This window comes from Lonchura striata, chromosome 22 (assembly GCF_046129695.1).
Source record: "Lonchura striata isolate bLonStr1 chromosome 22, bLonStr1.mat, whole genome shotgun sequence".
Classification (NCBI taxonomy): Eukaryota; Metazoa; Chordata; class Aves; order Passeriformes; family Estrildidae; genus Lonchura; species Lonchura striata.
This window is the reverse complement of record NC_134624.1, coordinates 4358296-4385811: the sequence shown is the minus strand read 5'-3', so window position 1 is coordinate 4385811 and position 27516 is coordinate 4358296. Positions and strand designations below refer to the sequence as shown.

Sequence of the window (27516 nt, the reverse complement as noted above, 5' to 3'; positions counted from 1 at the left end):
TGAGCAAAAACAGACTGTTCTTGTGAGCAGGGAGCTGCAGTTGTCAGTTAAAACCAATCCCCTTTCCTTTTTGGGTGTCAAAACCTGATGCTGGTTTTAGTGAGCAGCTTCTGTGTCTTTTGGGGTGAACAAGCCCTTCTTGTGCCAAGCATCTTCCTTTCCAAACCTTGCTTTTAAAAGGTCTTTAATTATGCTCCATACTCAAGAAAGTAGTGCATAGTGAAGCTTCAAGAACTTGGAAAAGTTTAACTGTTTGCTGATGCCCAGCAGGAATCTGGGAGATAAACAGCAGGTCAGCACAGTCTGCAAATGCTGTGGATCAATGGCTATGCAGTCAGGGGTAATGATTTATTAGGAAGGAGGGTGTCAGCCCTGCCAGTTGGACCCCACTGTCCTCTGAGATGCAAATAGTGTTTTTCTTCAAATGTAGAAATTCAGCCTCCCTTTTCCATCCTCATGTGTGGCCACTGATTGCCTGACTGTGGTAGTGGTGCCAGCAAAGTCGAGCTGATGCGGTGCCTGTCCCCTGATCCACATCCTCCATGGCTTTCTGGGAGGGTGGCTGGGACAGCCTGGGAGTGGTTCCAGCACTGCTCTGCACAGAGGGACCTTCAGCCCCTGCTCCTGGCTGCTGACAGTGGCTGTAGGACTTGTGACTCTGCTGTGGCCTGGGGGATGCTGCTGCTTCAAGGCCTTTCAGGATAAACAGCTTTATTGCTCCTTCCAGACCTTCAGATATGTGAAGCAGCTGTTACTTTGGGGGTTGAAGCCGGAGCTTGGTGAGGGAGAGGAAGATGATGTATTGGAAATAAAAAAATCCGTCCCCAGCTCTGTTGTGGAGCTGCTGTGGGGGGACAGGGGCTGTGAAGGTCAGTGTGGGGCTGTGTGGGATGGGACACATCAGGGTCTGCAGGTGGAGGGCAGAGCCCCAGCCCTGCTCACCCTGGGGGATGGATGAGCTGGAGCTCCTGTGCTCCTGCATGAGCTCAGGTGTCCTTCAGGGCTGTTGATCTGCTCCGGGGCTGTTTTGGGAGCTCTCCAGGCAGTACCACCAGCAGTTCAGATAAAGCAGTGTGGGTGGGACGGGCTGAGAAGTGTTTGCAGCTCCGAAGGGACGTGCCAGGAGCTGCTGGAGGAGCTGGCTGAGCTCTCAGAGAGGACAGGATACATGTGCAGGGATGGAAGGAGACCTACTGACCTTTATTCTAAACTGGGAATGGGGCAGAGGATGCAGCATACTGTTACTATTAGTGACCTCTGCTCAGGGCTCCTCTTTGTACTCTGTTATTGCAGAGAAGTAAAGGCATGTCAGCAGTGCCAGGAGGAAGGGAAGGCTTTGCTGCAGGATGTGGATCTTTGGGATCTCAGAGGATAAAATCCTGCTCATCTAAGCTGACAAGAGTCAGTGGTGGTTTGGTTACCTGCCAGAATAACATGCAATAAAGTTGTCAGTGAGATAGAAATCTGGGTTTCTGCAGCACATGTGGTTGGTGTGTGGGGTGAGAGCTAGGGAAGGACAGAGCACTGCAGAGCCAGCTGGGCTCCTCACGAGCAGTCACTGGCTTTGGGCTTCAGGCTCTGCTCTGGCTGGAGGCTGGACTCTGCCCTGGCCCTGCTCCTTCAGTGTGTCACTCCTGCAGGGCGTCCCAAGTGTTTTCCTCTCCAGGATCCGGTACCTCCTGGAGATCCTGCAGGGAAGGTGAATGAGATCTGGCCGGGCCAGCCAAAGCCCTGTGAATAACAGGACCTGAGAGCCAACAGACATCAGGTTGTTGATGGATTTAATGTTTAGTGCTTGTCACTGCTGGCAGGTTGCCGTGTGCTGGCAGGCGAGTCACAGCCCAGTGTGAGCAGGGATTACGGGAACAAGGCTGCTGGGATCCAAACAGTTGGAGTCCAAAGCTAAACTGTCTTCAAAGATGTTCAGCTGAACTTCAAAAAGTTCCAGCTTACACAGACTTTAGCATGGTCCATGTCCTAATCTTTTGAGCTGCGTAATGCCTGAATGTGGCTTCCAAATTCCCACTTAAAAGTCTGTTAAAAATTATTTTAAATGCCCCTCAGTTTTGATCATGGACAGCAGCTTTCTTTGTCTAACCTGCTGAACTTCTTGCTCTGTAGTTTTCCATCTGTTCAGTTCTGCTGGAGACGGTCTCCTGTGAGAACCAGGTGTAGGTTTGGGATGTTGGCAGGGATCAACATTTTCAGCTGCTGCCCAGACCTGTTTGGAGCAAGTCTGCACAGTGTGGAGTCTAAATACTGGTGGCTGCCTGAAGTTTGAGGGTTTTTTTTTTTTTTTTTTTTTTTTTTTTTTTTTTTTTTTGGCAATGTATAACAAACATAAATTAACCATAACACAAGTAAACTAATCTGGTAGTAGAAGAAAAAATTGCTCTGCAAAAATTAATTTGATTATGTCATCTCTGTGTTTTGGAGGGGTCAGGGCAGAGATTTGTCTTCTTTAGCTCTTGGAGAACTGCATGTTCCTGTTCTATTTTCTGTCTCTGACCATGTTCTGCTGGGGCAGATTCATCTGCCATCTTTAAGGAGGGGCCGTAGCAGTATCTGACATGGATGTATTGCATTTTTAGGAGATGAGGTCAGCAGTGATAAGTCATGCTCGGGAAATGTGTCTTGGATGATGAAGTGTGGCCCCTCCCCTGCAGAGATGATCTCCATTAGCTGTCAGATGGCAGCAGGCTCTTTCACCCAGACAGGGCCATTTTCCTGCCCTTTGCTAAGTCCACAGATTTTTATTTTTTTTTGTGATGTTGATAACTGAAGCCTGGAAATCAGAATTTGCTGCAGTTACAGCTTTTAAACCACTTCACAAGCTGCCCCCGAGGCTGTCAGTGGAGCAGTGGGTGGTTTTTTGTTTCCCCACTACATGCCAGCACCTTGAAGTGCTGGGACTTTGTTGTATGAAACCCTGGCAGAGTCTGAGTCAGATTTATCTCATCTCTGTAGTGGGAAACTTTCTGTGATTGAAGCTCTGCATGGCCTCACCACTCCCAAGCTTCTTCCCATGCCGCAGTGAGAGTCTGAGCTGGTCCCAAATTCCCCTGGTTCTCTTGCCCCTATGTTCTGCCTGCTGCTGTCAGCACTGCAGGGAATGGACAGATGGGCTAAAATAGAAACTCTTACGCAAATAGAGCCGAGCCTGGCTTTGAGGCTGGTTAGGACGTGCCCAGGGCTCAGCCTGCCCCAGAGCTCAGGAGGAGATTTGAAGTACTTTGTGCTCTGAACTCTAATCACGAGGATTACAGTTAATGTTTTCTTAATCAGTTTCCCTAATCTGTGGACCAGATTGGAGATGGTTTATAATTTCCCTCCATCTCAAGGATTCAGTTTGTTTAGGTTTGGATTTTCCTTTCCACTCTGTTTTTTTTTCATACGTGGTCATGGTGTTCTGAGGAGAGCAGAGGAAGGACACTGGGGTGGTTGGGGCAGGAGTCCTGCTGGTCTGTGTTGTATCTGGGGAACAGTAAGGAAAATGAAAATATTTAGTTTCTAGGTGCAGTAGCAGTAAAGGAAATCTGGGTAAGAGCTGCTGCAGCAGCATCTCCTTCACCTCGGGTTGTACTCACCCCCCTCCCAAGTGAAACCTGAATTTAAAACCTATTTACGACCCAGACTTCCAGTGACTGCAGCAGTCTATGGGGCTGGGAGGATATCCCTGTTTGCCAGTTTATGTAGGAAGAGTCACATGAAGTGTCTGGATCACACAGACCAACTTCACAAACATCCTGGGAAAATCTGGGCTGGAGGAACTTGGTGCTGATGTTTTCCGAGAAGTGCCCTTCGGATGATCTTGGGAACTTGGCAGGATGGAGCTGCTGTTTTGTGGGCATTGTAAGAACGTAGGAAATATCTCAGACAAAACACTTGTTTGTGTAGGGAAATGGTGTTTCTTGCAGCTGCTGAAAATGCAGCTCTGAGGGCACATCCCTGAGGCTCCTGGTGAACCTGCTGCACTTGCTTCTCATCGAGGAAGTTCCTTTTGCATGTTAAAAAAGAGCGAGGGCAAGAGAGACATGAACTCTGTTGTGCAGGTGATACTGTTCAAATCATGGGAGCCTCTGGTCCTGAATGAGCTCCTTGACAGGGTGGGAAATAATTCTGCTCCCAGCCTCTCTCTATTTCCCATGGAATGATGCTCCATGGGTCCCATTCCAGCACCAAACCCAGGTATTTTTGTGAGCTGCTTTGGGCAGTCTGGGTTGCACAGAAATGTTTATGGGCGGCAGCTCCCAGCACTGCACCTCGTTGTAGCTACAAATAGGCTGCTCAGAGCTGCCTGTACTCAGAGCTGTTGTGCTGTTGGAGAGCTCTGTGTGGCTTTCATAGGGACACCAAGTCTTGACACTAATTGTACCTTGCTTATCCTGCTCCCTTAGTGCATTCAGATGAGATTTGTTTTGTACAAGTAGGGAGATTTGTCCAGCTCTTAGGGGCCAAGTAAGAAATTTTTGAGTTGCTTGTTAAGCTGTGGAAGGCTCTGACTCCTCTGCCTGCAGATGTGAAGAGGACTAAAGGGCTCCCAGGCTGAATGGCTGCTCTGTGCCCTGGCACACTGGGGCTCCAGCTGTGCTTGTGTGGACACTGGAATCTCCCCTTGTCCTGCACAGTGAAGGGAAGAGTTAAGCAAGCCACCTGCCCCACATGCTCTCAGGGCAGTCCCTACCCTGTCACTTCTCATCAGGAATTTGAAACTTGCCCATGTCTTGCACAAGGAGTTTAATATTTCGAATCTCCATGCATTGCTCCTATCTGCCATGTGCTTCAGCATATTGATTACACAGAGCTGGCTTTGTGGGCTGCCTTGTAAATGGAGACTTTCTTGTTTTGCCTTGTGGCTTGGGAGCTGGGATGTGATCCTGAAGGAAATGTCTCCTTTGCCAGCCACACAGGGCTTCCCTGACGTGCTCCTGCTGTAAATCTTTAGTGCTCTTAGCTCTACTCAGTAACTCACTGAGGTGCAGTTAATGGCTGAGCAAAAGTCAGTGTTACTCTCAGGAAATACTTCTTGGAAAAGCATGATCAAGTGATTCTGTGGTGTCATAGTTCCAGTTCCCCAAAACTCTTCTTTTAGTTCAGAATGACAGAAAAGTACATTTCTGAACTGCCATCTGCAGTTTCCTGGGCATACGTAGAATGCTTCAGCCATTGCAGTACAGGGTTAATCTGATTTAGGAACCCAGCCTCAAGTCCCCTCTGTTGTAGGGATATTTGTCAGGGAAAAACCCTTTCTTTGTGTGTCAAGGAAGGGCTTTAGAGGCACAAAAGCTCCTTATCTTCTGAATGATAGCAAATGCCTTGGTGATGTGCTGGTGATTCTGCAGTCCCCAGGGCACTATTTCAGGCTACCCACATAGTCTGTGCCTGGAGTTATTCAGCAATTGGGCTGACACATTATTGTTTTCATGACAAGCACAGAGACGAGCTCATTTCTAACTCCAAAAAAATGGCTAATTTTCCCAAAAATCCTTTATCTAAAAGTTTCTTTTCATGGGAGCTGTCTAGATCATTGACTGCAGGCTGTTGTGAAAAAACTGAAGGTCTCTGCAGAGGTTTGAACTGCTTTTCTGTCTCCTTTCACTAAATGTGCTGCTCTGTGGGACTGGTCAGATGGGAAGAGCAGGGTAAATCCTTTGAGGAATCTTTGTCCACTCTATAAAAGCTCTGCTTCTACCTGTTTCCAGTCTCACAAGCAGTTACTTGTCTGTGCAGAGACCTTCCCTCTCACTCTGTGGCAGCTGGGAGGTTGTTCTGTGTTAGAACCTCCTCTTTGTACAGGTCCTGAGCCTCCACCCACCAACCCCATGGGTTTGGAGCTTGAGCAGCTTTCCTGCCCTGCTGGGGGCTCTCTGCAGCCCTCCCTGGGATGCTCTGTGTGCACAGGCTTGCTGACACTCCCAGCTGGCTGCAGTTTCAGGTATCAGGTGATGTCCTGTGCCTCCTTGACCCAATCTTTAGACAACCAGTGCAGCAGCAAATGTCCCTCGATGTGAGGTGGCACGGGAGCACAAGGTTCTTCAGAACACTCGTTTCATCCGTACTTGATGCCTCAGACATGTCGACCCCTGCTTTGTGTTCATGCTGGCTTGTCCACCTTTCCTGCAGGTACCAGCCAAAGCCTCCTGTGCTGCTGAGAGGAGGCAACTTCCTTGTGGGGGGGAAAGGCAGGGTAGACACTGATCTCTTGTCTTGGTGACCAGGGACAGGAGCCAGGGCACGGCTGGAGCTGGGCCAGGGCAGCTCAGGCTGGAGAGCAGGAAAGGTTCTTCCCCCAGAGGTGCTGGCACTGCCCAGGCTGCCCAGGGAATGGGCACAGCCCCGAGGCTGCCAGAGCTCCAGGAGCCTTTGGCCAGCGCTGCCAGGGATGCCCAGGGTGGGATTTTGGGGGGGTCTGGGCAGGGACAGGGGCTGGGCTGGGTGATCCTGGTGGGTCCCTTCCAACTCAGCTTATTCTGTGATCCTGTGATAGAGCAGGTGTGAAAAGCTGCTTTAAATCACACCCAGCAGCTCCTGGCAGCCCCTGCGTGTCCTGGGTAATCAGTGCAGTCCCTGGATTTGTCACTTGGCAATTGTTGAGGACAGAGGATGATGAGAGGAAAATTCAGTACGTGAAGAGAGCAGGTCTTGATCCCTGGTGCTGCTCAGCTGTTTGGATCTGGTGAGGCCCTTGTTGGGTTGGGACGTGCTGGAGGTGCTGTGGGATGGCACAGGGGCAGGGATGGAGCTCAGCTTGTGCTTCACCACTTGCCATCCCATCCTGCTCCTCAAGGACAGAGCAGGGAAGGCAACTCCAGCAGGAGCCCCGGGTTTAGGAGATGGGAACCACTCACAGGGAGGGGAGAGGGGCTCAGTCCTTCTCAGCCCCCCTGTTCTGGGCTGCTGTGATGGGGATCAAATGCTGACACTGACTCAGACTCTCCCTGCTGGAATATAATTATAGGATTATTTTATTCTTTTAATGCCTAGATCAGTTACTTTTTTCTGGCTGTTACAAGGTGAGGATTTGGATTGTCAAAGAGGTTTCAGTTTAAAAGGTGTAAACACCCTAGTTATCACTTTGGCTTTGGCTCATCAGCCAAGCAGCAAATGGAGAAAAGCCACAGTAAGGAGATTTCTTCTGGAGCTGAGGATGCAAGATTAACCCCCAGAGACTTCCACAGAGGTCCCTGGTGTATGAGAAGCCATCGGGTCTTTGCTCTGTCATTAATACTGCCTTGCAGACTTTCTTATCTCCCTTTTGGAGGTGAGGTGGCTGCTGACTGTCACTGTTCATGTGGTAGGTTGGGTTCAATAAATTAGTTATTTTTGTTTTTAATAAATCTCTGTATGTGGGGGCTCTTTGGTGGCTGGTCTGGGTGCAGCCTAAGTTCTGACAGCCTGACACAAGGTTGACTTCCCTTTTCTAAATGAGATCTGCATGACTACTCAGATTTACACTTTGTTGGGCAATGTTTGCCCTGGCTTCTCCTTCCTGGATATTATATTACTCATTACTGTTCAAATCCTGGCAAATAAATAAATTATTTTTGCTATGGCAACAAGAACCTATTGGTTGAACAGCACAATATTTCATGAAAAGCCTGATTTACTCTTTCCAGTGTGTCTGATTGTTGGGCAGAGTATTTATATATAAATTTATGTGTATATATGTATATATGGGTTTGGGTTGGACCCTGGGTTTGTGACACAGCTGTGGGTGAAGCCTCCACCTGAGCAAAGAGTGACAAATCCCTGCAAACATCCACAGCTGAAGGGTGCAAAATTCTTCCTTGCCACAACTGGCAGCTGCTGGTGCAGGAACAGGGGAAGCAGTGCTGAGACAGGCTGGGCAGAGGCCCCTGGCTGGGCTCCAGTGAGCTTGGCTCTGCTGGGACATGCTTTTCTTCTAAAGAAATGTCCCCTGTTGCCTTTTGTGTTCTCATAAAAGTCCCTGTGGTCTGGCAAGGTGCTGCTGGCTGTGCAAACCTGTTGTCTGTGCCATGACTGGGCTCTTGATTTTCCTTTTTGGCTGGTTCCTGGGACTGAAGCTGCCTGTGTTCCTTGCACAGAGCACTCAGCTGTGCTCTGTAGCCACTCAGAGCATTTCTCTGCCCTGTGTGTCCCCTGGTTTTGCCTGAATGCTTTGCCCTCCATGTTCTGCTGGGTCAAGCAGAGCTGCTTTGTGCTTCCCTGAAAGCCTTTTGTGCTTAGAGAGGGGAGCTCAGGTGCTGCTACAGCAGGTTTTGGGTTTTGGGCTCTCTGCCCATGGGCAGGGCTGACTGAGTGCCCCAGGGTCCATCCTGTGCCAGTGCCTGGTTGTGCCCCGTGTTTGCTCTGCCTGGGCACACCCAGGGCTCTACTGCAGCAGCCTCTGCCTGGTGCAGGCTCTGGGAGCAGGGGCTGGGATGTGCCATAGGGCAGGGCAGTGTGGTTTGGGGGAACTTGTGCCATGCTTCCCCCGTGCCACTCACAACTGCCTGTGTGAGCCTTGCAGGTGATCTTGGCCCAGCTGTGCCCTGGGTGCCAGGGGCTGGCTGGTTGCTCTTATTATGTCAAGGGCTCAAGGATTGTCTGCTGCTTGAATTGGCTGTGGAGAGTGGGAGCTGTTGAGTTTGGGGCTGTTGGTGTTGTCTCTGGGCTCTGTGTGGGATGTGGGTGTCTCCAGGCTGTTTCTGCTCCGTTCTGCTCTTTGGTTTTGCTTCCTGCTGATGCTGTTTTCTCCTTCAGCACTGCACACACCTTTGGTCCAAACTGGAATCAAGGTCATTTTTCTTAGAGATTTCCTCCAGATAGCAGAAAACCAGGAACATTTAGTTCCATCTCCCAAGCTTAAATTCTAAACCCCAAGGCATATCTCTCCTGTCTGTTTTGTTTTCCATGTTTAGCCAAGTACTGCTTGCCCTTACCAGTGCCATTGGCAGCACTGGTAAGTGGCCTCTGTGCATTTTCTGGTTCTGGGATAGCTCCTGGGCTTCCAGGAGCCCTGGGCCCTCCACCCTGGTGGCCTTTGTGCCTGGCAGCATGGCTCATCCCCACAGGACAGACACCACATTGTGAGCAGGGACAGCCTGGCTCGGATCAGGGAGCATCTAGGTCAGCAGCAGGCATGGGAAATTCAGGGAGCAGCAAGTGGGATGCTCTCAGCTTCAGGACCATTTCATTCCAGTCCCTTTTCTCTGAAATAGAATTACTCTTCTGTGTCATTTGGGGAGACTCAGAGTGGCTGGGGCAGGGAATGGGGAAAGGCAGCTGTTTCCCTCCATGCAGTTTCCATCCCAGCTTCTCCTGGGAGCAGGGGAAGGGAGCCAGCCTGTGTCCAAGGCCCATCCTGCCCTGGGGCAGAGTAGCTCCAGCTCCAGCTGTGGTTTGCAGTGTGGAGGAGCTGCAGCTGGTCCCTCTGGTACCCAGATTCAAACTAAGCTGCCCTTGCTGCTTTGCTGAAAAGCAGCAGTGAAATGCTCCCCGTCCTGCTCTGGTCCCTCCAGAGCTCCATGGCTCCTGTGCAGGGGCAGCACTGTGACGTGCTGGCAGCTCTGGCCCTTGGGGACATCCAGGTGTGACTTTGGCAACCCCTAATAATATCACTCCAGTGCTCTGACTGCTGCTGTGACAGGGAATGGGTGCACCTGGGCACTATTGGTTTTTGAGGGCTGTTTGGGGCCAGGTCCCACTTCGCAGCCTCTGGGGATTTTCTGTATGACAGAATTGTGGGATAAATGTGCTGCACTTGCCCTTGGCCTGTCATTACACAGCATCTGGAGAGATGAGAACCACTGGGCTCCTGCTACCTGTCACAAGTTGCCACATCCTTTCCATTCTGTTCATAACACTATTAGCTGAATTTTAATTGTATTTAGAAGTAAAGGGATCACAACACCCTTTTAGACAGCTGCTCCTGAATCTTGATCTGTGTTGGCTAAATACTTCCCTACTTTTGGCATGAACTTATTCCTGGCAAGCTTATCCTTCTTATTTGTCTGATGTGTGCTGGCATCAGCAATTCTCTGCTCCTTGGTGGTTATTTTCTGGAGTACTTACAAAGAGCTGTTACACTTTTTCTCCACCCTCACTTTTACTGGTGTGAAGTTTTTGCCAGTGAATCTCCTGTGCACCTGTTGAGGTGACCTGTAACCAGATCCCTGGAGCACAGCGGTAGGTAATGATTAGGACAGGCAGGGCTGCAGGGGAACAAACCTTTGCCTCAGCTTTTCTTTTCAGCTTGGACAAACACATCTGGAGTTAATTCCACTGCCTGCTGCGTGTTACAGGGAGGAGAGAGCCAGGCAGTCCCTCTTTCCAGCAGAAATGCCTTGCTTAATTCCTGGCTTATTTAAGAAGCATCCTAATTATGATTACAGTCCTGTAGCCAATCCCAAATTTTCTTCCTCAGTTATTCACAGGTGATGAACTTCTTAGTTCAAGGGTTGCTCTTAAACTCAATTCCATTTTTAGTGTTTTTGCTCTTCAGTTTTCTTCATGACCATAAAATTCCAGTTAGCCCTTGTTGAACTCTTGTGTTTGAGTCATTTTCATTTCTCAGTCTCCCAGTTACGGTGGAAGTCATTAGTGACAATACTAGATAAAACTGGTTTTAAACAAGAACCTTTTAGGCCTTCCCTTGTCCAGTATTTTCCCTGTCTGCTGCCAGCTGTTACCATCTCTCCTTTAGCTGCTTCCTTCTTCTCACATCTGGTTTTAAGCCCTGTTTAATGTAGCTTAAATAGCTCTTTGCCAGAATGTCCTCCTAAGACTGCAGTCCTGATCATGGATGTTTCTGTTTTGTGGAGCTTGGATACACAAAGGAGTTACCAGGAATTAGCAATGTCACCTTTCCAACATGTGGGTGCTTTCCTGCTTGTCTCTCCCATGAGAGACATGGTGGCAGCTCCTGCTGGGTGTCAGTGTGAGGTGCTGCCAGAGGGCACAAAGACAGAGGTGCTCCAGACCCCTGGGCCTCCTGCCTCCATCCCATCCATTTGGCTCTGCCTTTGGGGTTTCCCTCAGCGAGGCAAGAGATCCACCAAGGCACTTGGGGAGGGATTGGGGGATCTGCAGTGGCTGCTTTAAACCAGGGGGCAGCCCTGGCATGTGCAGCGGCCCGTGCCAGAGCCAGCATGGGGATCAATGGGCTCTTGTGCTTCTCCCTGATAATTCTCCTTTGCTGTTACCCAGATGAAGATCTCTTTCAACGAGACAAGTTTGCAGACGATGTTTGAGTACCCCTCAGAGAGCTCCCTGGCAGAAGAGGATGAGGAAGAGGAAGGACACGCTTCGGAGACAGAGGAAAAATCTCGTACCTTTTATATTCCACGCCCAAACAGCACTTTGCATCCCAGTACACCTAACTCAGGTGAGTGAGGCACTGTGTTGGCACCGTGGGTTTCTAGTGGTGTCTGACAATGCCCATGTTTCCCACAGACTCATAAGGGGCTCCACGTGGGTGGAAATGCTAGTGGAGGTGAACAGGGAGCTGCAGATGGGCAGCTTCCAGGCTGTCCCTGCTGGGATTCTGGTCCCACTTGTTTTGGGGTGGTGAGGAATATTTACCTCATCTTTCTCCTTCCAGCAGATTTATCCAGCTACACCCCAAAGCACTCCGTGAAATTCAGCGAGTGGCAGGAGCAGAAGTATGAGGGTCCTGCTGCAGAGGGATCTCTCCCAAAGGAAGCTGATTCCCATGGGAACCAAGTCATGGTGAGGCTATAGATAACCAACTCTTGTGCTTCCTTGTGGGGTGGGGGTTGTTCCAGGCAGTGGATGGGACAGGATGTGCCTTCCCCTGCACACCTGTGTTTGTGTTGCTCCCCAGGGAGCTGTGTCACTGCTCCCAAAGGGACCAACACACTGTCCCACTGCCACTACCACACCTGCCCCTCCCTGGCTGCGTGAAGGAAACTCAGGGCAGCTGGCACACTCTGTGCTCAGCGGGAAAGGCATGGATGTTTTGGAAGAAGTCCAGAGGGAGGCCAGAGAGATGCTCCATGGGTTGAAGCCCCTCTGCTCTGGAGCCAGGCTGGGAGAGCTGGGGGTGTTCAACTTGAGAAGGTTCCTGGGAGAGCTCAGAGCCAGCCCCTTGCAGGGCCTGAAGAGGACTTATAAAAACAGGGAGTTGTTTTTTTTTTTTTTTTTAACATGGGCAGGTGATAGGACAAGGGGGAATGGTTTTAAACTAAAAAAGAAGAGATTTAGATTAGATATTGGAAAGAAATCATTCCCTTTGATGGTGATGAAGCCTTGGTGCAAGGTGGCTGCCCCTGGATCCCTGGTAGTGTCCAAGGCCGGGTTGGATGGGGCTTGGAGTGACCTGGCATAGTGGAAGGTGTCCCTGCCACTGGCAGGAGGTTGGAACAAGGTGGGTTTTAAGATCCCTCCGAACCCAAACCATTGCAGGACGTTCTGATACTCCAGGGCACGTTTGGAGGGGGGCACTAACAAAACACACCCAGTTAGCCCGGGCAGGGTGCCCAGGCACCATCCAAGGGTGAGGGGGCTCCTTTGGCTGGCTCTGACCGCGGTGTCCCTGTGCTCTGCCCGCAGCTCACCCCGGCGGAGAAGGGCGGACTCTCGGATTTCAGCAGCGAGCCCGCGCTCTATTTCTGAGGCTGCCGGGCAGGACGGGGCAGTGCCGCCACCGCGTCCGCACGGGAACCGCCACCCAAACCCGCGGCTTTCCCGGATCCTGCTGCCAAGGGTGGACCGGATGCTCTCGGGCATCTTCGGAGAATATTTGCACTGGATTTTGGGACCGAATTACTGCTTTCGAGGCGTATGATTTATTCTGCCTGTGGCCTTGCGTATTCCTTGTTCAAGATCAGCTGCTGGTTAGGCAAGTGTGGGAAGGACATCTGTAATCCTCAGATGGATGTTGATTTTTCTCAGTGCTTGTCTGAGTCCAGGCACTGTGCAGGGTGTGGACAGCTTTTGCAACCCTTCTCCCCAGTGGAGGATGGTTCTGCAGTGGAGCACTGGGCAGGTAGGTGGGTGTGATTTGACACATTTGGTGTCAGTTTGGAAAACCACTGAAGGTTCATGGTTTGCCCTTGGCATGTTTCCAGCTCTGGTTTCGCTGAAACATCATGGAATTCATGTGCCAGTTACATGTTTGTGGAGTTCACTGAACACCCTGAGGGAGGGATGGGAAGAGCAATGAATGCCTTTAGCTTTAGATGTTATTTCTGCACCAATCAGTGAGAAGTGTCCAGACTGTCTCAAGCCTCTTGAAGATTCCCAAACATTGGCCATAGCTTTCGTCTGTCCTTCCCAACTCTGGCATCCAGTCTCTGGGAGTTGCTGGTTGTGCTCCAGTTTGCCAGTTCCTCTTGTTGCTTTGTTCCAAATCTGATTGATCTCTCTTGGTTACATCCTTCAAGCCACACTTGCTCTGCTCCTCTAGTCAAAGCACAGGAGGGACGTTTCACTCCTTCTGCAGAACTTGAACAAGGAATGTGGGTTATTTTTGTTTTTTCTAGGATTTTTATAGTTCTATTGTAATTGTTTAATGCAGCCAATATGCAAAGGAATCTGCTAGAATCTTCCATTCAAGTTTTCTACTACTGTAAACTCAGGGTCAAAATTGCACTCTGGAACAGATGGAGCAGTGCTGCTAATGTGATTTGTACTCTGGGATTAAAAGAGATGTGGTGAGAACAGATCTGGCCTCTTTGGGCTTTATGGAATGAGTGGGGCGTCATCCAAACGAACAGGCTGGTATCTTTGATTAAATTTGATGGTTACTGGTTTGTCTATTTTGGATGATGAATGTCTGCTCAAGTGACATTGCTCTGTGGACTGAAAATGATCTGCATACCTTGCACTTGGTTTGGTGTCTTGTTGTAGCAGCAAGGGAAGGTTGTTCTACTGAAAACCACAGGATTAAATGTTAGGACATACCTATTTGTAGCCGTTCCCTTCTGCCCTGGGTGCCTAAATACTTTTGGAAAGATAAGGAGAAAAAAAAAAAAAAAAAAAAAAAAAAAGAGCTACTCAGTAGTTTTAGATGTTGGCTGGGGGGCCACAAAGAAGCGTTTTGCACCTCCTTGTCCATTCCAAGCTAATCTGAGATCATCTGCTGGTGTGACTTGCCGGGAGCAAGATGTGTCTGCAGTGCATCTGCCTGGGACTTGACACAAGGACCATGGAGTTCCATGTGTTGAGGCTTCTCCTGTTAATAAAATCAGGGCAAGGTGCTGAGACTGGTGTAGAATGAGGGAAAATGTGAGACTGCTGCTGACAGCTAGATTTAAGGGGTGAGTTTTCAGCACAGCTTTTCTAGCAAAAATGGTCCTAGTGAGCATCTTCCCCTGTTGAAAAGCCCAGCTCACTTTAAGGCAGCTCTATTTCTTGCAAAACTGCAGGTGGTAAAGCAAAGCTGCTTTCAACTCAAGTTAGGGACAAGGAATCTGAACTAGCCCTGGCTTAGTTCTCCTATGGATCCATGAGGAATGCTAAAGAATGCTAAAGCCAACACTGTCCTGCAGCTCAAACACTGCTCTGGTTCTCTGTGAGTTAATGCTGTGCCTGCAGCCCTGTGGGCAGGGCAGCTCTCGGGGGTGTGGGAGTGCAGAGCGTGCTGCTGACTCTCTGCTCCTTCTCCTGGTGATCCTGCTCCACCTTGGAGCTAATTCAGCACTCTGCACTTCCCAGCCTCCTGCTCTAATCCCTGCCCAGGTACTCCAGGGCAAAGCAGAGTGAGGGCAGTCCTGAGGGCAGGAGCATCAGCTGATGGGTCACCGCCTGGGATGTGCCTCAGGATCGCTGTGCTCCAAATGAAGCACAGGTATTTGTGTGTAAATGCCTACCCTGACATGTAGTGTTGGAGGATCTGCTTTACTGGGTCTCTGACTAATACCAAAGCACATCTGAAAGGAAAATTTGCTTCTGCAAAGCACAGGCTTTTATTAAATGTGGCATCCTTGCACCACAAAGCAGCTCTCTCTGGCCAACAGGACATTCCAGGCTGAAGAAGAAGTTTAGGAACGCTTTTGTCGACGTATTTGTTGTCCTAATGAAGTGTTTTGTGGATCAATGGCTTTACCAAGATCCCCCATTTCCTTCTTCATGACATCTAGCAATGTCTGAGAATTGTCCAGTATCTGGGAAAGAAATAAAAATAGCTTATTTTTACATAAACTGTTTCTCTTATGAATTCCCTTCCAATTCAGCTGATCTGCCTTGCAGCAAGAGGGGCTATCCAGTCTTTCAGCCTCTAATTCCTGGTGATTTGTTATTCTGTCTCAGTGTGGAAATATTTGTGCGAGAATTTCTCTGGTTTGTGTTCATATTCTGAATATGAAAGGCCTTAAGCAATTTATCTGCTTTGGAGCACAAGGCAGAGAACTTCCTGAAGCGGACTGGGGGGTTTTTGTTTGGTTTGGCATTTTTTGGTTGGTTGGGTGGATTTTTTTAAGGGAGATTTGGTATCTGGGCTTTTTAGACCAGTATTAAATTGTGCTCAGGTGACCCAGTTTCAACTCTTTTCCACTATTAAAACTGCACATTTTGGGTTTCCAACTTTAAGACTAACTGAAATCTACAGTGACCTTATGTCAGACTAGATCTGTTATTCATTTTCTCCTATTTTTAGCACACAGTGTACATAATGTAACATCCCTACTTCCTATGCTCTAGACTACAGCATATTTAGGAGATCTTGCTGCCTGTCCACCTCACCAGTTAAAAATTTTAACACAGTGGACAATTGTAACCAAATGTGATGGTTACAGTCCCAAAAATAATTTATATTCCTGTGAGATTGTGGAATTCACCAAGGGATCTGAGAGGAGCTGAGGGAGTGCCCCACAGGATGAGGTCCTGGAAGAAGGTGAAATCCTGTGGGGGCTGGCAGAAGGCAAGGAGTGACAAACCAGGAGAGGAACTGTGTTAATTTCTGTGTGTACAACACCAGCATCTCCTCCTCACCACCTCTTTCTACCTCCTGTGAGTGTCAGTTCATTTCAATAAACAGGAATTCATCTGTAGGCTGGGGGTGTGACTTGGATCTCAGGTAAGGTTTCTTTTTAAAGGGGCTGTTTGTGTACTTACAACATAGTTTTTAAGCTTTTAAATTTTTATGAGAGTTTCCCCTTTCACTTCAAACCATCAGGTCTTGAAGGACTTGAGGAATTGCCAGGGGAAAGCACCGACTTCGGGAGAGGAAAAGGAGCTGACAGTAGTTGGTCACATTCAAAATGCAAATGGAAGGAGAATCTAGGCAGCAGCTAATAAAGGAAATAGTGTTTCTGACACCAACTCTGCCTGGTCACCAAGAGAAGGAAGATGGTAACTTATCTGAAAAGAGGCCGGGAAAATCCTTTTTTAAAGAAATAAAAGCTGTTGGTGTGTAATACAGAAGTGGCTTCAGCTGTGGCCCTGTCTGTGGGGATCAAGTGCTGCCTGACAGTAACACACACAGGGAAGGGGAATGAGTAGAGCTGTCTCAGGAACAAAAATGACAGTGCCAGCCCTCGTGCTGTTTGCCTCCTTCCCACCCTTTACTACCCCAACAATTTGACTCTTTTAATGACATTGTTCCATTAAAAATGAAAGAAACTATACTAAATATTGGGCTGGAAGAGTGGCAAGCCAACAACTCCATCAGCACCGTTGTTCTCTGAATAGTAGGATTGTGGGTCAGTGTAATTTCACTGGTTTCCTCCTTTCCCCCAAACCATGGGTCTGAGATGGTAATTTTTAGGGGTCTGTTCCAAAAGAGATTTTTGATGTATTTGGACAATAAACTTTGCCCAAGCCCAAGCAGCACTAAAACACAACCCAACCCTCTTGTGATGGGATCTGTATGCTGGAGCTGCATCCCAGGCCTGGGAAGTTGTTTTGGCTGCAGTGCTACGACCCAGGGAGGAGTGGTGGTTCATCGAGGTGCTCCCAACCGACCTTCAGGTAAATACAGCAGGAGTTCACACTTACGTACATACATACAGATGTGTATATGCCAAACCTCCCAGACACACCCTTAGGGAAAGGTTCTTCCCCCAGAGGTGCTGGCACTGCCCAGGCTGCCCAGGGAATGGGCACGGCCCCAAGGCTGCCAGAGCTCCAGGAGCCTTTAGCCAGGGATGCCCAGGGTGGGATTTTGGGGGTCTGGGAAGGGACAGGGGTGGGCTGGGTGATCCTTGTCCACCTCAGGTTATTCTGACTCAGTGATTCCCTCGGGTCCTGTCCCTGGTCACCGACAGCAGAGATCGCTGCCGTCCCTCCTCCTCCTCTCCCGAGGCAGCTGCTCGGGGCGATGTCCCCCCCGTTCCTGCAGCCTCAAGAACGCGCCGAGCGCCCTCGGCGCTGCTCGCTGTCAGTACCTCCCCGGAGGCTATGTCCATCTCGGCGATGGTGCGGTCGATGTGGGCTCGTGTGGACCGCAGCCCCGCCAGGCTCTCGCTGGTGTCGGACAAGCGCCGGGTGAGCGTCGCGATCCGCGCCTGCAGCCGGCCCCGCTCCACCTCCTCGGCCCGGATCCGCCCGCTCAGCTCGTCCCGCCGGGCGCGCAGCTCCGACAGCCCTGCGGGGCGGCACGGTCAGCCGGGCCCGCCACCCCGGCCGGCCCCGGCCCCGGCCCCGGCCCCGGCCCCGGCCCCGGCCCCGGCCCCGGCCCCGGCCCCGGCCCCGGCCCCGGCCCCGGCCCCGGCCCCGGCCCCGGCCCGCTCACCCTCCCGCAGCGCCGCGTGGTGCCCCCGCAGCGCGGCCCCGGCGCCGCTCATCGTGGCGGCCGGCGCCGCTCCGCCCCTTCCTGCGGCCCGAATGGAGCTCTCGGCCGCCTGGCACACGCTCAGCACGGCGCTGGTGCCGCCCGCCGCGCTGGGGCTGGTGAGCGGGGACCGCGCGGGGGTCGCGGCGCTCCGCCGGGCCCGGGCAGCCCCGAGCCGCCGAGCCCGGGATGCTCCGGCCTCGGCTCCTCCCCGGCCGGGCCTCTGCGGCTCTGCGTCCGCGGGGCGGCTGGGAGCGGCCGGGGCTGAGGGGAAACGGCCGGCGCTGAGGGAGGAACGGTCGGAGCTGCTGGGGGGAAACGGCCGGGGCTGAGGGAGGAGGAACGGCCGGGGCTGAGGGAGGAACGGTCGGAGCTGCTGGGGGGAACGGCCGGGGCTGAGGGAGGAACGGCCGGGGCTGAGGGAGGAACGGCCGGAGCTGAGGGACGAACGGCCGGGGCAGGGAGGGGAACGGGCTCCTGGGTGTGGGGGTGGTGTCTGCTGGGGGCTGCCAGCGAAGGGCCCCGGCCCCATCTCTCTCCCTGTCACCCCAAACAGGAGCGGGACCAAAAGGCCACAGCTTGCCCGGCCCTGCTGTGGCTCTGCTCCCGCTCCATCGGAGGGAGCTGGCGGCCAAGGAAGGGTTTTGCTCCAGAGCCCCCAGCATTTTGGGCAGCCAAGGGTGGCTCGCAGCATTTCCACCAGCACCTGTGTCCTGCAGCAGCTACCCGCAGGGACAGCAATGATGTGTGCGGGTGTGAGCACTGGGAGGGGATGCTGGCATCCAGCGGTGCTGAGACCCCGGCAGATCACCACAGAGGAGCAGCATCCCCCCAGTGCAGTTTGACAGCAGAGTCCCTGTGTGCTCCATCAAATGCTTAGTTCATTTTCCCTCCATTTTCCAGGCAACCCCAAGACCTGAAGCTGCAGGGCCGCTGCAGGATGCCGAGCTCCGGGCAGCCCTGGACGTGCTGCAGTGCTATGACTTGCACTCCATCGTGGAGGAGTGGTTCATCGAGGTGCTGCAGACTGACCTGCAGGCGAATATCGGCCCCGAGTTCTGGAATTGCATTGGCCAGTATGAGAACACGGCCGAGGAACCCCAGTGCGCTGCGCTGCTCCTGGACGCCTTCAGTCTGCTCAAGTGCCACCTGGAGCCCTACCTGAACAGCCTGGAGCTCCTGGAGCAGTGGACCAAGGCAGGCCTGCTCCTGGGCACAGGCGCTCAGACGCTGCAGGAGAAGGTCTACACCATGTTCAAAGCTATCCTCTTCTTCTCCACAACCAAATCCTTCCAGGACATGATCCAGCAATTCTACAGCCGCACATTCAGGATATACATGCAGCAGTGGAAGAAAGGAGAAGATGGAATGAATGAGTGTGAGAGCAGCATGAGTGAGACCGAGCAGGAGAGTGACCCAGAGGAGGGCGGAGAGGGCCAGCTCTGTGCAGGCTGCAGCAGCAAGAGGGAGCAGTGCTGGTGCCCTGAAGCCATGGAGAAGTTCCAGCAGCTCAATGACATTCTGTAGGTATCTCATGGGGTGGTGGCTGTCACTCGGAGCAAGGGGTGTTTGGATGGGGAGCAGTAGCAGGTTTTATTGGTCCCTGAGAACAGGAGGAGCTGTGTGAGGTCAGGCTGTCTCGTGGTGGCAGGTAGAGAACTCGACATGGACTTTCTGCTTTCAACTGGTGGTTGAAGAGCAGATCTTTAGACAGAAAATTCCTCTCCCTGGATATGAGAATATCCTCCTCTTGCTCTGAGGCCTCTGACCACAAAGAAGCAAACCAGTGGAAGGTATCCCTGCCCATGTCAGGGGTTTGGACTAGGTAATCTTTAAGATCTCTTCCACCCCAAACCATTCTCTGATTCTATGAAACTCTTCTAAATGAAAAAGCTTTTGATGGCTTTATATAATGTCTGTAAAGAAGATGGGATAGCAGTAGTGCCATGTGTTACTTGTTTGCTCCAGAGCCCAGCATTTTGGGCATATGTGTGTTACATATGTAGTGCATCTGTGTGGGCTGTCAGAGCATGTGGCCCAAGCTGGGCCTGCCTCTGTGGAATGTACAGGGAGGGTGGTGCCTTCAGGTATAAGATTTTCTTGATTTGCTGTTGCCTTTGCTCCTACACGCTCCTGACGGTGTCCCTGTGCCCACAGCCGCCGGCTGAATTTGCTGGAGAGGGTGAGTGCTGATGCTGTCACCACCATCCTGCACAGGATGATCGAGGAGAGGATGGAGCAGCGCTGCCGCGGGGAGTACGAGCACTCCTTCCTCAACGAGTTCCAGGAGGTAAGGCAGGTGTGGGGGCAGTGAGAGTCCTCCTTGGGAGATCACAGAATTCACAGAATCACTGGCTTGGAAGAGACCTTCAAGATCATCGAGTCCAACCCAGCCCCAACACCTCAACTAAACCCTGGCACCCAGTGCCACATTCAGGCTTGTTTTAAATGCACCCAGGGATGGTGACTCCACCACCTCCCCAGGCAGCATTCCAGAACTTTATCACCCTTTCTGTGAAAAACTTTCTAATATCCAACCTAAATTTCCCTTGGCACAGCTTGAGACTCTGTGCTCTGGTTCTGTCAGTGCTGCCTGGAGAAAGAGACCAACCCCCACCTGGCTACAGCCACCGTTCAGGAAGTTGTAGAGAGTGATAAGGATGTGCAGGTGTTGTTGCTCAGGCTAAAACCACATTCCAACTTAAAACACCTGATCCAGGGCTATGACTTCACCATGCCTAGCAGAAGAGGTGGCTAAAACTTTTCATTTTGGCTGATGTTGGAGTGGAAGGTTTGTTCTGACCTGTGCATGAAGGACTATGACATTTCACCTCATGATCTCTGCAATAATGAAGGAATTTTTGTGGTTCCAGTTTACAAACCACAAGATCAACAAGTGTCACCTGGCCTGCAGAGGGTCTTCCCTCTGTGTAAGTGAGGCCAAAATTAGAATTTCTGTGGCTGTTTTCAGTCCTCTTTCATATTCCCTTGTAAAATTAGAAGCAAGGATGAGAGAGGATACTCTGGTATTGATCTCACCAGTGGCCACACACAGAATTAAAATCTTTCTTTGCAGCTGTCCAGATGCTTTGCTGCTATTTCAACTAAATTTGTGTTGAGCTGTTTACTCACCATTACTTTAAAGTAAATTTTTTCTCCAGGTTTTGGCTCCTTGCCCATGACCTTGCATTTGCCTGTGCTCGAGAACCAGGCCTGCATCCAGGTTCCCATGCAAGCCAGACATCCTGGATCCCTCACTCTTTGTTTGCCATGCCAACTGTTTTTGTTGCCTGCAAACATCAGGAATCTTTTTGTGTTTACTTCCTTTTGGTTGTTATGCAACACTTTCTTCACTGCACCTGTGTGAAATGCTTTCGGATGATCTGGATGTTGTTTAAAGATATTTTCAGGACACCACAGAAAACACAACTGCATTCTGCTTGTCAGATGCTGCCCTTGCATCCACCTCTTGTTTGGACTTAGAATATTGCGGCACGTCAGGATTAGGAAGAGATAATTTTAATGGGGAAAAAAACAGCACAGGCCTGGAAATCTAAAGGTTAAATAGAGAAGTCTGAGAAACAGCTCACTGAAAATTACAGGTACTGAGGGCAAAGCCTCTTTGCCAGCACAGCAGCAGCTGCCTGGAGTGTCAGGTCACAATCAGGCTGTAACAGGAGCACTCAGGGAAGATAAACTCAAGGGAAAGAATGGGGTAGTTTGATAATAATTCCTTAAAATCGTGTTGCTTTGCATCAGTTATTGTCCTGTCCTTTTGTCCTTTAGGGGAATTCTTTATCAGCTTCTCCACAGTTTTGTCCAGGTGTTTGTAGTACTCAGGTTTGTCCTGGAAAAACTTGTGCTTTTCTTCAGTGTTTCCTTAGTCAAGTAGCTAATTAAAAATAAACATCAGCAAACCAAACCTTGACTTACCATTTTTGTTTTAGGCTGTCAGAATATATTATAAATACTAATATCTAGTATTAGAGTGGTAGTAGAATATGTTGTAGTATAATGGTACTCAAATACTATCCCAGGAAGTAGCATATATTTGCTAATTGATGAGGGGAAAAAGGCAGTTATTTTAAACATCTGGATATTGTAATTTGGTAGGTTTGAAATTTTACAATTACACATTTCTCACTAAAGCTCAAATATAAAAAACCTTTTTATACTCTCTGTTAAGGTTTTTATTTTATAATTCAGTGACAAGGATGGTATTTGGATTTCAAATGCCTGAGTTGTGTTGGGTGTCTTTGACTTCTTGGAATACCTTGTTTGCTTTTCACTGATTTCAGGAATCATAGAAAATTTGGATCAAGGATGGTGTAATGGGCAATTTGCTCATTTTCTTGTGAATGGGACAGTTCTGCAGTTATAGAATGGGGTAAAACTCTGCAAGAATGAAATAGGCTGCAAGTTTTTGAGTAAACCCTGTCCTTTTTGGAGCCCAGTGCCTGCACACAGTCTGTGGTCACCCCTTATCTTCTCATACCCAGCTGCACAGTCCATATCCTGTATCTTTAGTTCAAGTTCCAATTCTTTCTATAGCTTTCCCCAGCTATAACCCAGCTGGGGCACATTGAGGAGCAGCTGGGGGATGCTGCTGTCCTGGTCCAGCTGTCCCTTTCTGCCAGCTGTGGTGGCTGCCTGGGGTGGGTTGGGATGTGGCTGTGCGTCCAGCTCTGTGTTCACTTCGGTTTCTCCCTCTTGTCCTGCAGTGGATAGAGAAGGTGATTGGGTGGCTCAGCAGGGTGTTCCTGCAGGATGGCCCCTCGGCACAGTCCTCCCCAGAAGCCAGCAGCACCCTGAAACGCTGGCGCTGCCACGTCCAGAGGTTCTTCTACCGCATCTACGCCAGCATGCGCATCGAGGAGCTCTTCAGCATCATCCGAGGTGCTTCCCTTGGGCTGGGACTGAGTGGGTGACAGATCTCTCTGATGTGCCACACTGCCTCCCCCTGCCACCCCTCAGAGCCTGGCACTGCTCCTGATCACTGCTTGGTTTGCAGATTTCCCAGAGTCAAAGCCTGCTGTGGAAGACCTCAAGTTCTGCCTGGAAAGGACTAACCAGAGGCAGCAGCTGCTCAGCTCCCTGAAGAGTGCTCTGGAAATGAGACTTCTGCACCCTGGTGGGTTTTACATCTTTGTCTGTGTCCTGACACAGTGAGGAGCCTGGGCATGAGTGGGGATCTACTTGGAGCTGCCTTGGTTTCCTTTTTGAGGAGTGAGGGGCAGTCACCGTGCCCATCACACATTCTTTGTGTTCAAGTGGGTATGGCAGCAGCAGCTGATGGCATCCCAGCCCCCTTTGGCCTCAATTTTACACTATGGTCAGGAGCACAAAGTTTATCTTTGGTCCAGGTGGACAAAGGCTTCTTTGCACTGTTGGGGCTCAGCTCTAAGCCTCTGTTCATGCTCAGAACTGGCTTCTCAGGCACATGGATCTGATCTGCCCCATTGCCTTGGGCAGTAGGGCAGCAAGCCCTCCTCCTCCCACACCACAGATAGAACAGAGGGCTTGGACCATCCAAACCCCTTCTGTGCAAGCCATTATTCTGTGCTGCAGGACTCTGACTCCCTCTGCTCCTCTCCTGTAGGAGTCAACACCTCTGACATCATCACTCTGTATATCTCGGCCATCAAGGCCCTGCGGGAGCTGGACCCTTCCATGGTTATCCTGGAGGTCGCCTGTGAGCCCATCAGGAAGTATCTGAGGTAGGAAGCGTGTGGGGCAGTCTGACACATCCCCTTTCCCTCCCCTTCCCTCACTCACTCTTTCCCTTCCCCGTTGCTCCGGTTCCATTGCTGCTGGCAGGACTCGGGAGGACACGGTACGCCAGATTGTGGCTGGTCTCACGGGGGATGCTGAGGGCTCGGGTGACCTGGCAAACGAGCTCTCCAAAGCTGACCCAGTGACCCTGGAGAATGGCCAGGAGAGTGATGATGACATCTCGGAGCCAGGGGACTGGGTTCCTGACCCAGTCGATGCAGATCCAGGTGAGACACCAAGCCCAGCAGTCCTGGCAGCTTTCCTGGTGGGCTGTAGCCTTGAGCAGCTCATCTGCTGGTCCTCTGGAGCTGAGCTGAGCTGGGGAGGTCCCTGTTAATCTCACACTGTTGTCTGCTGGATTCCACCAGGGAAATCGAGCTCCAAGCGTCGCTCCTCAGACATCATCAGCCTCCTGGTGAGCATCTACGGCAGCAAGGACCTGTTCATCAACGAGTACCGCACACTGCTGGCTGACCGGCTGCTGCACCAGTTCAACTACAGTGCTGAGAGGTGAGGCCCAGACCCAGGGCTTCCATGGCCAAAGTCACCCAAGTTTTCTTTTGCCTGTTGTCTGAAGGGTAGCACCTTCAGACTCAGTCCTGTCAATGGCTGCTTGTGGAGCCAGGAGTGCCTTTGGCTATTTCCTTTGCAGCTTTGAGTTTGCCTCTAGAATTCCATGCTCAGTCCTGCCCTTGGTTTGTGCTGATAGAGCAGCTTGTAGAAATTTGGAGGCAATGACATACTCTTAGCTGCATCCCACATGTTGTGATGCCCCCCCCTCAAATGGAAGGGATGGAAGATACGTGTTTCTGAAACACAGAAAGTTCCACCTGAACATGAGGAAGAACTTCTTTGCTGGGAGGTGCTTGAGTAGTGGTACAGGAGCCCAGAGAGGCTGTGGGGTCTCCTTCCCTGGAGATACTTCAAACCCATCTGGACACAACCCTGAGTGACTGCTCCAGGGGACCCTGCTTGAGCAGGGAGTTGGGACTGGATGAGCTCCAGTGGTCCTTTTCAGCCTGAACCATTCTGGGATTCTGTCTTCAAAAAGCTGTGGCCTAGTGGAGGTGGCTGTTCCTCACCTGGGTACCAGGAGCCATCCTGGGTAGACACTGTGCCTTGCAAGGTTTCCTAGGAAGAGCACCTTGTGCCAGAGACCTCATTTCTTTGGCTTTGTGGTGAGGGGTGGAGGCCAAGCCAGGTTTGTCCATGCGAGGGCCCCATCCCTGACCTGCTGTGTCTCTTTCCAGGGAAATCCGTAATGTGGAGCTGCTGAAGCTGAGGTTTGGTGAAGCTCAGATGCACTACTGTGAAGTCATGTTAAAAGTAACTCCTTTTATTTTTTGATTCAAGTCCTGGGTGTTTGATCCCATTGGGGAAGGGGATGGACTTGAGGAGTGACCCAAAAAGTGTCTTTTAAGGAAAGCCGGGGTTCCAGAATGCCAGTGAGGGGCTGATTTGTGACAGGCAGAAGTGCATTTAAATCATGTCTGTTTTTAAGCCCTGTGGGTTGGATTATCAGCTCTGTGGAGTGGTTACTCTGGTGCTGCTGTCTCTCCTGCCCTTCCTGCAGTATCCTGGCAGTGAAGATGTCCAGCTCCTCTGGGGTTGGGACTCCAGAGTTTGATTCTTTTGGAGCACTCTAGGGAGAACACAGGTGTGGAGGGCTTTCAGTGAAGGCAATGTGGAGTTGTAACTCCTTCCTCTAACGTCCCACAGGTTTTTCTGAGTATGTAGCAGACTTCCAAGTAGCCACCCATGATCATGTCCTTTCCAGTGTCCCCATCGTTGTTTGGAGAGTGCTGTTCACCTTGTTTAAGCCTCTCCTTCACTAATGGTTAGCACTAACTCTGAAGGGAAGGAGCCACCTCAGCCTCCTGTGCCTGTTGCAGGACATGGCCGACTCGCGGCGCATTAACGCCAACATTCAGGATGAGGAAGAGAAGCTCCCTGAGGAGGAGAGGCCTCCCTTCAGCCTCGTGGCCATTATCCTGTCCAGTGAGTTCTGGCCACCACTCAAAGAGGAGAAGCTGGAGCTTCCAGAGCAGGTCAAGGAAGCCATGGAAGCATATTCCAAGAAGTATGAGAAATTAAAGGTGAGGCCACCATAACCCTCCTTATGAAAGCTTTATGCAGCCCCCTTTAGCTGCTGGTTGGCCCACACTGTTACAGTGGGGTTTGCAATAACCCAGCATTAGTGGTTCCTGCTGGGAGATCTGCTGTGAGCAGCTGCTTCCCCCTTTTCCCAGGCCATGAGGACCCTGAACTGGAAGCACCACCTGGGGCTGGTGAGCCTGGACGTGGAGCTGGCTGATCGCACGCTCTCCTTGTCTGTGTCTCCTGTGCACGCTGCCATCATCCTGCACTTCCAGACCAAGAGTGAGTGCTGTGGAACTCTGTCTGTGCTTCCATGGGTGGGAAAGCCACATTCCTTGGGCAGCTGGAGGCTCTGAGAGCCCTGGCAGGAGGACCAAGACGTGGTGCATGGGTTTGGATCTCCCCCAGGGTCTTCAGCACCCAGCAGGGCCACAGCTCTGCACCCCTCTGCTTGTTCCTGGCAGTGCCTCCCTGCCTTACCCAGCTTCCCACCAAATCCTGGCAGGCTTGGGTGTGGGAAGTGTCCTGTTCTTTCTGATCCCTGTGCTCTCTGCAGGCACCTGGACACTGACAGAGCTGAGTGAAGTGCTCAAGGTGCCCGTGACTTCACTGAAGAGGAAGATGACGCTGTGGCTGCAGCAGGGAGTCCTGCGGGAGGAGCCTGAGGGCACCTTCACTGTCATTGAGGAGGAGCAGAAGGACCAGGTGGAGAAGGTTGTTCTGATTGACAGTGATGAGGAGGGGGACTCTGCCATGGCCTCACAGGCTGACCAGAAGGAGGAGGAGCTGCAGGTACCTGTCCCTGTGGTGATGCAAACATCCTGTATTTTGGGTTTGGGGAATCTGATTGAGATGATGGATTAAATTTGCACTGTGGATTCACATTTTCCACTGCAAGTGGCTGAGCCCAGCACAAACATTTGGGTTTTGAAGTGGGTATCTCTTGGTAAATCTCTTGGATCCCAGCCTTCCCTCCAGACAAGTGCCCAGCTGCTGAGTCAGGGATCTATTTGGAAATCTCAAAATTGGTTTATTTCAGTTTAAAAAAAGATGAAAGTCTGAGACATTATTTCAGACCCAAGCAACATTTTTGGCACTTCTGACCGGCCAAAAGACTTACCCAGCACTAACAGCTGGATCTCTGCCTTCTCTCTGTTGTGGTTCCTGGACATTTCCAGTGCCTTTCCTGCCTGTGAGTCACTTTGTGCCTGTGTGTTGTGCAACACAGCACTGTCATACTGGTGATCATCCACAGAGGGTCATGCGTGTGCTGCACGTCAGATCCCACTGTCTGCCTCTGTGTCCCAGCACTTGGCTGCTGTTCGTGGATATGCCCTGTTTAGAGACCCCACACTCATGGCTGAGAGCAGAACTCACTGCCAGCTGCACCCCTGCTTTGTTTTTGGGGTATTTGCTTTATGCTGTAGTGTCAGCCTCTCACTGTGGTCTGTGTCCCTCTGCAGCTGTTCTGGACGTACATCCAGGCCATGCTGACCAACCTGGAGAGCCTGTCCCTGGAGAGGATTCACAGCATGCTCAAGATGTTTGTGATGACCGGCCCCGTGGTTACCGAGATCGATATCCAGGAGCTGCAGGGATTCCTCCAGAAGAAGGTCCGGGACCAGCAGCTCATCTACTCAGGGGGGGTCTATCGCCTGCCCAAGAACTGCAACTGAACTGGCAGTGTCCCTGCAGCCCTGGGCACTCCTGCCTGTGCCTGAGCTCTGCTCCAGAGTGCCTCCAGCTCTCAGTGTCCTGCTGGGGATTCTCTGCCCTGCGTGTTTCCTGTACCCCTGTCCCCAGGCGGGTGTCCCTTTCCACATGGAGGCAGCTCAGCAGCAGCCTGGACACCCCACAACGTCTGGGTCTGCTCCCCACATTCCTTCCTCCCTTGTGTGAGTGCCTGGGCCCACCTCCCTGGTTAATAAATAACAGTAGGCTCCGTTTTCCAA

At 51.2% G+C, this 27516-nt stretch overlaps 3 protein-coding genes across 3 annotated transcripts in view; 2 read left to right on the top strand and 1 right to left on the bottom strand.

The window, feature by feature from the left end:
- Positions 1–15126, top strand: part of TPRN (taperin) — a 19909-nt gene extending 4783 nt beyond the window's left edge. Inside the window, exons 4-6 of the mRNA XM_077787838.1 lie at positions 11170–11347; positions 11564–11691; positions 12535–15126. Coding sequence (XP_077643964.1) covers positions 11170–11347; positions 11564–11691; positions 12535–12597 — 369 coding nt within the window. The 3' untranslated portion in view covers positions 12598–15126. The remainder of the gene's footprint in view (positions 1–11169; positions 11348–11563; positions 11692–12534) is intronic.
- Positions 14868–17718, bottom strand: LOC144247406 (uncharacterized). The gene is made up of 3 exons (XM_077787839.1): positions 17657–17718; positions 17310–17509; positions 14868–15089 (listed from the first exon to the last, which is right to left on the bottom strand). Exons 1-3 carry the CDS (start codon positions 17706–17708, stop codon positions 14967–14969), a joined length of 375 nt encoding a protein of 124 aa, XP_077643965.1. The 5' UTR covers positions 17709–17718; the 3' UTR covers positions 14868–14966.
- On the top strand, positions 17710–27516 carry ANAPC2 (anaphase promoting complex subunit 2). Its single transcript, XM_021547662.3, has 13 exons — positions 17710–17814; positions 18599–19218; positions 19853–19985; positions 22417–22591; positions 22707–22826; positions 23295–23412; positions 23513–23694; positions 23836–23977; positions 24718–24793; positions 25360–25563; positions 25717–25846; positions 26121–26356; positions 27028–27516. Exons 1-13 carry the CDS (start codon positions 17749–17751, stop codon positions 27238–27240), a joined length of 2415 nt encoding a protein of 804 aa, XP_021403337.2. The 5' UTR covers positions 17710–17748; the 3' UTR covers positions 27241–27516.

Excerpts from the sequence above, each read along its gene's own strand:
- LOC144247406 (XM_077787839.1), bottom strand. The coding sequence starts at position 17,708 with ATGAGCGGCGCCGGGGCCGCGCTGCGGGGGCACCACGCGGCGCTGCGG. Across the intron at positions 17,510-17,656 it reads CCACGCGGCGCTGCGGGAGG|GGCTGTCGGAGCTGCGCGCC; the intron begins GTGAGCGGGCCG and ends GCCGCCCCGCAG. Across the intron at positions 15,090-17,309 it reads TGGACATAGCCTCCGGGGAG|ATACTGGACAATTCTCAGAC; the intron begins GTACTGACAGCG and ends TTTCTTTCCCAG.
- ANAPC2 (XM_021547662.3), top strand. The coding sequence starts at position 17,749 with ATGGAGCTCTCGGCCGCCTGGCACACGCTCAGCACGGCGCTGGTGCCG. Across the intron at positions 17,815-18,598 it reads CGCCCGCCGCGCTGGGGCTG|GCAACCCCAAGACCTGAAGC; the intron begins GTGAGCGGGGAC and ends TCCATTTTCCAG. Across the intron at positions 19,219-19,852 it reads CAGCAGCTCAATGACATTCT|CCGCCGGCTGAATTTGCTGG; the intron begins GTAGGTATCTCA and ends CTGTGCCCACAG.